Raw genomic sequence first — 11,274 nt, forward strand, 5'->3', positions numbered from 1 at the left:
TGTATATAGTATGGGACGTCCCTGATAAGAACTGACCATTGTTTTTTTCTATTTATTAGAAATATGATCTTTATAACCCTTTAAAGTGTAATAATGTCCCATATCTCAAAAATGCTGTTGTACAATGGTTTGATATGAAGTTTGCATATAGTATGCGAAGTCCCTTATAAGAACTGACCATTGTTTTTTTCTACTTGTTAGAAATGGGATCTTAAAAGACTTGTAAAGTGTAATATTATCCTATATCTCTAAAAGTCTCCAGTAAAATGGTTTTATGTGAGGTATGGATATAGTATGGGATGTCTTCTTTAAGAACTGACCTTTAATTGCTTCTTTCTCATCATAAAAAAGTGTCTTCTAAATCAATGAATGTCCCATATCTCGTTTTCTACTAATAATTGTAATGCTTTGAAAGGCTGAAAATTATAGTAATACAGAGCAGTCAAGGAAAACAATAAGTTACACGAATATTAGAGCAGATGGGCGAAAAAGGTCGTCATAGATCAAATCTGAACGTATAGATGAAAAGCGCTCTGAAAGCGCGTTCCCTCTCTGTTGTTCCTGCTATTGCCGTAATTATAGTAATACACGCGCATATAAATTTCACTCGCGGCTGGCTTGACGGTGTTTTTCTGAAGTGCGGCTGGCTTGACCGCAGTCTGCGAGCGGATAGAGATAAAATGTCAGGTAAAAATAAAGGGGGAGGCATCTGTGTGTATATTAATGAGAAATGGTGTCGATCTTATTCAGTAAAATATAAAATATGTGACTCAAATGTGGAAATTCTCGGCATGACCTTAAGACCTTTTTATCTGCCTAGAGAATTTGGTTGTATTTTGTTGTTCGTGGTATATGTACCGCCCAACGGTAAACCATCTCAGGCAGCAAGCCTGATAGCGGACTATGTTCACGAACTGCAACTCAGCTACTCCGACGCACCTGTGATCGTACTGGGCGATTTAAACCAGTGCAAATTGGAGACTTTGTTGCCGGGATTTGAACAGTATGTAAAGACTCAAACAAGAAACAACAACATTCTGGATAAGTGCTTTGTAAATGTAAAGGATGCCTATGTGTCCAAATGTATGCCACCAATTTTAAATTCTGACCATAATGTTGTGCACATGATTCCCGTGTACAGGACTAAACTTAAAAAAAGTAAACCAGAAACGAAAATGATCAGAATATGGTCGAATGAAAGTGTAGAACAACTGAAAGCCTGTTTTGATTGGACAAACTGGGACATTTTTGATGAAGGCTCACTGGACGAAAGAACTACAGTGTTAAATGACTATATCAATTTCTGTGTGGAGCTGAACATACCTACTAAAGAGATTAAAGTTTTTCCAAATAATAAACCATATGTGACTAAAGATATTAAAGAAATGATAAATGTGAGGAAAGTAGCGTTCAAGAATAAAGATATTAAGGTATTTAAACAAACGGAAAGAGAACTAAAAATTAAACTAAAGGAAACAAAAGAAGCTCATAAGAAGTGTCTGGAAAAAGCCCTCAAAACTAATAATACTAAAAAGGTTTGGGACATTATGAAAACTATGTCTGGATTGTCATCTTCAAAAAAATCCATTGTAACTGATGATGAACTTGGTTTTGGGAATGAATTAAACACCTTTTTTACCCGGTTTGAAGTAATAGGCAAACAAGACAAATTCATAGAAACAACAGATGTAGTTCTAGCATCATCAGAGAGAATTGTCATTGAGGTTGAAGATGTTAGGAAAATGTTTCAATCTATCAATACAAAAAAGGCTGTGGGTCCTGATGGTTGTAGTGCAGGCCTTTTAAAAAATTTTGCTCATGAATTAGCACCTGTGTGGCAACCAATATTTCAATCTTCAGTCGACACACATGTTGTTCCTGTGATATGGAAGACTGCATACATAAAACCACTACCAAAAATATCATGTCCAAAAAAATGTAAAGACTACAGACCAATAGCTCTTACCTCTGTAATTGTGAAATGTCTAGAGAGACTGTTACTCCATCATTTGGTTATGGTAGTTAAAGATCAATTAGATCCCTGGCAGTTCGCCTATAAGAAAGGCTGTAGTACGGAAGATGCAGTTGCTTCTTTAGTGCACATTATCTCAAAAAATTTAGACAAACCCAAAACAATTGTAAGAACTTTGTTTTTGGATTTCTCTTCCGCCTTCAACACAATACAGATTGACAGACTGGTGTTAAAACTTGCACAGCTGGGGGTAAATCCTTATCTGATTTGGTGGTATAGATCATTTCTCACTGATAGAGTTCAGAGAGTCATGGTGAATAAAACCGTGTCGTCTGAAATCATTACAAATGTCGGAGTACCGCAAGGTTGCGTTAGCTCTGCTATAATTTTTACTTTATATACTGACGACTGTAGAACGGACATGTTTAATCAGTATATTCTGAAGTACTCTGATGACACTGTCTTAATATCTGTGTTGAATGACTCGGATAGTTCTGAGGTTCATCAACAAGGTGTAACTAAATTGATAGAGTGGTGTGACAATAATGCCCTTATCATTAATACAAGTAAAACTGAGGAGATTGTATTCGGGTCTATGGCGGATATAACTCCTGTTTTTATTCACAACGAGACAATTAGATTTGTTAAGACCTATAAATACTTGGGAGTAATTATAGACGACATGTTGTCATGGAAAGATCACATTGATACTCTATGTAAAAAAACAAAGCAGAGAATCTATTTTCTTCGCCGTCTTAGGTCATTTGGAGTAAGAAGGCAGATTCTTTTGTTGTTCTATAGGTCTGTGATAATGAGCTTACTGCAATACTGCAACTCTATTTGGTATAAAAGTTTATCTGTTGCGCTAAAAAACAAGGTTTTTAATCAATTAAAAATCTGTTCAAAGATAGTAGGTCAGCCGCTTGAGAAGCTTTACGATTCATCCTATTATAAGAAGATGCTTAGGCTTGCTAACAATATAGTCTCTAATCCTACGCATATACTGCATAAAGACTTTGAATTATTACCGTCACAACGGAGGTATAGAGTTCCCAAATTTAAGAAAGTGAAGCTGAAAAATTCTTTTGTGCACCAGGCAATCCTTGCACTGAACAAAAACACCTAATCAGAGATCAAGAGTATTGGGACGGTGTTGCGGATGTATAAATGTTGTATGAAATGTATAATTGTACGTGCTAGAGTGAATGTCAATGTAGAATGTATGTTAAATGTTGTAAACATAAATACTGTTATGCAAGAAAAATTTCAGACACAGTCTGACAATAAAGTATAAAGTAAGTAAGTACATTTGAATTATTTGTAAAATAAAGTTAATGTTAAATTAATAATTTTCATTTCTGGAAAAAGAGAATAGGAGTAACTTTTGTAATGAAAAATTTCATAAAATCAGGAGTCTGTTTTCAGCATTTAAACATCAAAATCATGATGCCTTTAATATAATTGAACATAGCTACAATTAGGTTTATGCATGAATGAAGAAAATATGTTTGCATCCCAGGAGCTCTACTAGAATGTTATAGAGTGAATGGCAAGGAAAACATGAAGAAAAGAAAGTGAAAAATAACACAGGTAAAACAAATAAAAGGAAATAAATTATTTTAGTTATTGCATTTAAGACTGCTATACTACATGCAGTGGCGATTCTAGACTTTTTTAACAGGGGTGGCCTTAGTGGAGCACTGATTAATTCAAGGGTGGCATCATAAAATCATGCATCGAACACCATACTCATAAATTGAAGGACAAAGGCCGTACTCTTACATCAAATTTCACTGCGGGTTGAATGCCCTTCTTTTCTGACCTTGTGTGGTCTTGGGAAACATCCTCATCACAGGTTGAGTTGGATCTGCTGCCCTTGATTGGGAGATGTCTGGAAAGAACAAAAGTAATTCAGCAAATCATACAAACATGTTTTTTCTATATACATTTTAACCAGGATAAAACATACATACAGTAAAATACATTTTGTTGTATTAACTAAAACAAGTGCAATTCAATCAGATATAGCTGAGATGTCATACCTCTGTAAGGATCTGAAGTGTCTCCAGCACCCTTGTCTGAATCTGAAATAGCATTTAGAATGATTTCACATGATTTCACTTAGATGCCTAAACATTTTTGTTTTGTGTAGGCTAAATAAAAATGCTGTTAATATATTTTTTTCCAAATACATAGCCTATTACATCAATGATACCATAAAATTTAATTCTAGATTTTACATACCCAGGTCATCAGGTGAAGCTGCCTGTCATCATCCTGATCTGACTCGCTAACATTATCTGAACCACTGCTGGTACTGCTAACGTCAGCTGCTCTGATCAGTTCACTGTCTTCATCAGGTTTGCTTTTCTTGCTAACGAAGAACTGTTGGATATTCTGGATTTCCTTCAGAACAGTCCAACCAACAACTAGACTACATAAACAACAATTAAATACTTTTTTCCCCATTTACATGATTAGCAATTATTACTTACATTATTATTAGAAATTGAAATGAAACAAACATGAAATGGCACAATGCACAACAAAGAACGTATTATTTACAATTAATTACACAAAATTAAAGCTTAATCAAAGGCCACATCTGACCTGTGAGCTAAACTATTACTATTTATAAAGTTTAAACGATATAGACTACTCTTTCATGTCATTACTGCATTGGTGATGTGCAAGACAAATTCAGTGCCTGTCACTTTAAGGCCCTGACGGCCGTGATGTTTGCTTGATTCTCACGGTTTAAGCTAAATTGTTGTTGTGCATTGTGCATAAGGATATGTGGATGAAATGAATTATGTTTTCCATGTCATTTGTTAAAATAAATGCTCTAAAGTCTAACAACTCGAAGAAAATCTGTCTTGGATTACAGGAGATGCTGTAAGTGTCTTGTAATGACAAGAATTATTTCCTGGATTTTGTATCACCATAGTCCCTAACTGTATGTAAATGGAGGAAATTGGATTCAAATCGAAAACATTTTCCCCCATTTTGTGTCCTCCCACTTCTCAAACCAAAGTTACACCCTTGCAAATAACTATCTCCAGATAAATGGTTGCATATCCTATTACTCAAATTCAGCTAAACCCACCAGTAGACCTTAATTTCACAGCATAGGTATGTTAGCAACATAGGGCTTGAAAACATTGACTATAGAACGAACAAAAACTACTTCCTGCGTGGAATTTATCTGGGAATAAAGCCTAAACCTAATTTACTGAAGGTAGGGGCGAGCTATGGCGTGTTTAATTTGGTTAAAATCTAATGTAGGCTACGGTTTTTTTTTTTTTGCACAAAATTGAGTCTGCTAATCTGCTAAATTAATGATAAATCTTTAAATGCTTTTTACAAAAGTGACCTACAGTTAACAGTTAATGATCTAGCAAATGTCGACTGAGTAGGCAGAATAGGGAGGTAACTTACAGTAGATAAATAAATTAGCCTACATGACGTGATTCAGCAGACGTGATACTGGGCTGTGTGTGCGATTAGATATCAAGGCAGATGTGATAGGTAAATAGATATCTTTGCGTGCTGTAAACTCACATGCTAAAAAACAATAAGCCATGTATCGTTTGTTAGCTTATATCAAACACTCGCTACTTACGTTTCTGAGTTCTGGTGTCTAACTGTCCAAGGTCCCGCGCTGATTTAAAGGCAGCAAAAAGTGCGTCAACAAAGGTTCCGCCTTTGACCACGTTAATGGCCAATCGTAGAGTAGGATTTTGGGGTGGCACCTGGGGTGGCCAATCGAATTTCAGGGGTGGCATGGGCCACCCCAAGCCACCCCTCTGGCTCCGCCCCTGACTACATGGAGCTCTAATAAAAAACTTAATATAGCCACACTGGAGATAGGATCCAAGCAGCTGTCAATGAAATGAGCACATGACCGAATGATGTCACTTTAGGGCACGCCACATGTATCCATGGCAACACTCAGCCGCTAATGACAGTTAACGGTCATCAGGTGATTCATAACCATGTGAGCAGATCACTCTCTCACTATTTGATTGCTCTAGTCTTTATCCACTCATCATCATCATCATCATCATCATCCACCAATCAGAACACACAAGAACTCTTTGACCACAGCTGCTGTGCTTCTAAAGCTCTTGCAGCAGCTCATTCTTGTTTTCTCTGAGGTGGTCGGATCACATCAGATTGTGGTTAATCTTGCAGATCATGACTTATATCTACTCTTCCTCTCACTGCAGTTTGGTAATATAATGATTCCTCCTTTGAACTCCCACCTCTTCTGTGGGTTTTATTGTTCTGGGTCTGAATTTGGGCTCCTGAGGTCTCAGAAAAGAAACATTTTCAATCTCCAAGGTGAACGTTATGACAACACACTCTTAGAAAAAACTGACTCAAATGATTCGCGAATCCGCTTTGAACTCCCGAACTGATTCAAATGATTTGCGATCCCCAAACTGACTCAAATGATTCGCGAACCAGCTTTGAACTCCCGAACTGACTCAAATGATTCGCGATCCCGCTACGAACTCCCGAACTGATTCAAATGATTCACGATCCCCAAACTGACTCAAATGATTCGCGAACCCGCTTTGAACTCCCGAACTGACTCAAATGATTCGCGATCCCGCTACGAACTCCCGAACTGATTCAAATGATTCGCGATCCAAAAAACTGACTCAAATGATTCGCGATCCCGCTACGAACTTCCAAACTGACTCAAATGATTCGCGATCCCGCTACGAACTCCCGAACTGATTCAAATGATTCGCGATCCCCAAACTGAATCACTTGAGCAGTAAATCATCATATTTTCATGATTTCTGAAGATCATGTGACACTGAAGACTGGAGTAATGATGCTGAAAATAAGAGTATGACTGTTTTTACTGTTTCTTTGGTCAAATCCAGCCTTGGCGAGTAGAAGAATGTGTTTAATGGAGGCCTGAAACAATAAACTCAGTTTAATCTCATTGTAGTACATAGTGTGTACTTGCTTAAAGGAAATAATCAGTTTAATTCCTTCATTGATTTACAGTCTGACTCATAATTCCTGTCCGAACCTTTCTATTCTTCTTACAGTAATAAAGAGTTTTTGTTTCCTACAGTCAGTTCTGCTCCAGACTTTAGGGTTTATAATCAGATAACAGACTGATTTCACATTCTGTTTTTTTTTTTTTTTTAGTAAAAGTACAGAAACATTTACTTGTTACTACTTCAAATGATCAATAATATCAAGTACCGTACTAATTTTAAATATAAATATTAATATAGCTCAAAGAGAGCATGCTGCTAGCAACGCCAAGGTCACTGGTTTAACCTCCAAAATGTATTATTGAAATGCAAAGTCGCTTTGGATCAAAGTGTCTTCAAATGCATGAATGTAAATATCTAAGGTACATTTTTATAATAACTACGAAATTCAAAAATTATACAACATCAGTGCTTCATATAACATTTCATACAACAGTTTACAGCAACAGTGCTGTGAATAATGACAGAGCAGTTTAACAATTGAAATAAACAACAATAACAACAAAATAAAATAATAGAGATAAAATATAAAAGCACAAAACAATGGCAAATTAGCTAAAAAGCAAGGTAAAAATTTAATACAATGCAATTAGAATGTAAACAAAAAGTTTATTTAAAAACTTAGCTTCAGTCTGCTGCCTTTTTAAAGCTTAATCAACTTGGTTGTACATCATTTCAGCATAAATTATATTAATCCAAATTTTTACAAATCAAGTTTAATTTAATTGTTTGTTTTTTTTACAGCGTGTATACCGTGTTTTCCGGAATCACATATTTGATCATTTGAAATGTGATAAAAATTATATAATGCATCATATAATGCAACTAACCTCTTGCATGCAAAACATGCAAATTAATGAAAGAGGAACTTCAGCACAAGTTTGTTTAGCACATTTACCACATGCCGCTAGTTTGTTTATCTTTATTTAAAAATATAAAAGCCTACATATTTACGAAAAAATATTTGCTTTATATTAATATATATTTTTAATTTTTCGTGTTCTGAATACCGTTAAATTTAAATTGGTCATATAACACTTCTTAAAAAGAACATTATTTGGTGTAATGCAATATGTTTATGTGGTTTATGGTTAAAAAAAAACATTGTTTTCCATTATTGTTTGTCCTCTGTCCAGCCTTTCTGAAACGTGTTGATTTTTTCAAGTCTCATCGTTCTGAAAAGCGAGGTGTGCTCTGATTGGCCAGCTGTCCAGTGCATTGTGATTGGATGAATACCTCAAGCATCTGACGGAAATGTTACGCCCCTCACCATATACTGTGATGCATTGTGTCATGGCACGACAAGACAAACCAATAAAACCCATTGCAAACCAGGCATTTGTTGCATCCAGTGTGGACATAATTATTGATTATTATTGACTTATAATGTGTTTTTATGCATTGTGTATCGCGCTGTGTAAACATAAAACCATGTCTGCATTTAAACGGCTCATTCTATAAAGTGGGTCAGTTACAACTTAGCAAGGACAGTCTGGTCTTCTGATTAATAGTCTGTAAGTACATTTTCATATTTAAAAGATTGCCACTGATGATTTAAACACGAGTTTTAAAGAGTGTAGAGAAGTGCTCTAGTCTCAAAACATGGTTTTATGTTTGCACGGCATGATGCAACAAAACAGGTAAAAAGACAGCGCAAGTAATTATATTCATTAATCATGTCCCCACTGGATGCAACAAATGCCTTGTCTGTAATGGGTTTTATTATTTTTGTCTTGTCACGCCGGGACACAATGCATCACAGTATATAATCAGGGTCATACAAATTCTGTCAGATGCTTGAGTTATTCATCCAATCACAATGCACTGCACAGCTGGCCAATCAGAGCACACCTCGCTTTTCAGAACGATGAGTTTTGTAAAGATCGACGCATTTAAAGAAGGCGGAGCATAGAGGAGAAGCAATAATATACATTGTATGGAAAATAATTAACTTAACACCAAATACACAAAATAATGTTTTTTTTAGTAACGTTATATAACCCTTCTAATATTTATATATATCTCAGCATTGGAAAGCTGCATTGTCAATTCCCTGATGGGTCACATTGGTTCCCAATACACATTCTCCGGGCCTGGACGGCCTCACTTTGGGCTTCAGCACAACCGGGGCCCTGTAAGATAGAAATATAATCCCGCTAAAAACCAGCAGGATGGATGCAAAAATCCCCACGATGATACCGGGTCCGATGGACTGGTTCACAGGAGCGGACGGCATCCGAAACTCCTCCGGGAACGATATCGTCTGATTGTTAACAACGGAACGGAGATTCCAGCACACGGGAACGAGCGCAGACGCTCCGGTAAGAACTAGCAAGACCCCACCAACAGAAAATGCCAATCTGATGGGTTTGAATTCGTTTAATCCGAAGTAAACGTTCCGGAGGCCGTAAACGACGCTGGCGTTTCCCGCCAATCCCAGTATCAGAGCCACGAGCATCAGCACCTGCGCGGCGACGATCTCCGGCGGCGTGAACGACTCCCACAAACCAATCCGCTGACAGAACATGATCTGATTATCAGATAAAATCGGAGCGTGGCTGTAAAAACACACTCTCCAGATACCAACCCAAGCCAATCCGGAGGTGATGACCGACAGATCGGACACTTCCCAAACCCTCCACTCCACCAGTCCAACGGTTACGATAACAAGCGTCCACCCAACCGTCCCAAACCAGAGCGCCGCGAACTGCGCATGCGCCGTGTGGACGAGATACGGCATGACGTCCCGCCTAAACCGTGGGCTCCTCCATGGAAAGATCCGTCGTGAAGAGCCTCGATCGTCTCTCTGAAGCGGTTGAACGTGACTGCAGCAGGTCGGTATGGAGTTAATTGCTTGTTGTGGGTTTAACAAACCAATGGCGTCTCTAAGAAACCTGGCAAACAAAGCTCTCAGACATCCCTCTGAGAGAAAGAGACACAGAAAACCAGTTCAGATCTTCCTGTTGCTCATGTTTGAGAAACCAAACAGAAATGTAATACCTCACCTAAAAGTCATGCATGATTACATGGACATTTGTGACAATATCATAGAGATTACAGCTGTTGACAAATAACAGGTGACAATAAATAACAAGTGAAACCCAAACCAGGGCCTTTGATTTGGCCCGGCGTTAGCCCATCTTCATTTTTAGTTTATATTTAGTTTTGACTTTTATTTCATTGACATATATATATATATATATATATATATATATATATATATATATATATATATATATAGCAAAATTTGCTTTTGGCTCACATCCCCTTAATCAAGTTTGCCTTGGATTTTCTTATTTTTATGTTTCCATTTGCACCCTTAATTAGTAAATGCTGAATGCTCTCTCTCTCTCTCTCTCTCTCTATATATAGATATATTAAAGGTGAATTTATTTAAATATAGGTAAAATATTAAAATATTAAATACTAAAACAAATATTAAAACAATAAAAAAAATCAGTTTTCCATGTGAATGTATTTCAAAATGTAATTTATTCCTGCTGAATTTCCAGCATAATTACTCCAGTCATCAGAAATCATTCTAATATAGTGATATGAAAAATATTTTTTAATCATTTAAGTGTTTCCATAATGAATAAAAGTACAAGCTTCCTTCCAAACTGAATAGTAGTTTAAATATACGTATAAAATAAATATGATTAGCATATTCCCATTGCATAACAGATTGTTTTCTGTCATATATTACAATGAGACGTGTGATACTTCGCTGTTTTGCATTTTACATTTACAACTCGATATATATATATATATAAATCTGACTTTCAGACATAGACATTCCTTTTTTAAGCTCTTTATGGACATCTTAAAATAGTATTTCCAATAAATATGCATCAAATCTTATTAAAGTTACAAATAAATTATTATTAAAAGTATAAAATGATCATATTACCATATCAGCACCCAATGTACAAGTCAGTCTTCTCTCAGCTTTTCCTTTCTCTTCAACGATCGCCGTTCGACTGGAAACCGTCTGAAACTCAACTTCCTGCTGCTCAGAAATCCTGGGCAAATAAGTTGGTGAATATGTTTCTGTGAATGATTGACCATGGCTCCCGATCAGCGTCAACATCATAAAATCAAACAACGAGTCTGAGATCATTCGCCTCACACTGGAAAACACACTGACTCATAAAGATCATAAAATCATGAGGCTGGGTCATGCAATAAGTGCATTATATTCCCGTTTACGGCTAATATTTATGAATCATTTTCTTTGGAGCAAGTGTGGTATCAGACGAATGAATTACCTGGATCCGCATC

General features: G+C 36.5%; 1 protein-coding gene and 1 long non-coding RNA gene across 2 annotated transcripts; both read right to left on the reverse strand.

The window, feature by feature from the left end:
* Positions 1–3,393: 3,393 nt before the first annotated feature.
* Positions 3,394–4,179, reverse strand: LOC127968223 (uncharacterized). Its single transcript, XR_008155929.1, has 2 exons — positions 4,015–4,179; positions 3,394–3,863 (listed from the first exon to the last, which is right to left on the reverse strand). It is a non-coding gene; the product is annotated as an uncharacterized LOC127968223 (long non-coding RNA).
* Positions 4,180–7,121: 2,942 nt separating this feature from the next.
* Positions 7,122–11,181, reverse strand: LOC127968220 (claudin-34). Its single transcript, XM_052569267.1, has 2 exons — positions 10,904–11,181; positions 7,122–9,915 (listed from the first exon to the last, which is right to left on the reverse strand). The coding sequence occupies exon 2, from the start codon at positions 9,731–9,733 to the stop codon at positions 9,017–9,019; it is 717 nt and encodes a 238-aa protein (XP_052425227.1). The 5' UTR covers positions 9,734–9,915; positions 10,904–11,181; the 3' UTR covers positions 7,122–9,016.
* Between the last annotated feature and the right edge of the window lie 93 nt (positions 11,182–11,274).

The sequence above is a fragment of the Carassius gibelio genome, chromosome B11, assembly GCF_023724105.1.
Source record: "Carassius gibelio isolate Cgi1373 ecotype wild population from Czech Republic chromosome B11, carGib1.2-hapl.c, whole genome shotgun sequence".
Taxonomy (NCBI): Eukaryota; Metazoa; Chordata; class Actinopteri; order Cypriniformes; family Cyprinidae; genus Carassius; species Carassius gibelio.

Coding starts and splice junctions, on each gene's coding strand:
- LOC127968220 (XM_052569267.1), bottom strand. CDS start 9,733: ATGCCGTATCTCGTCCACACGGCGCATGCGCAGTTCGCGGCGCTCTGG.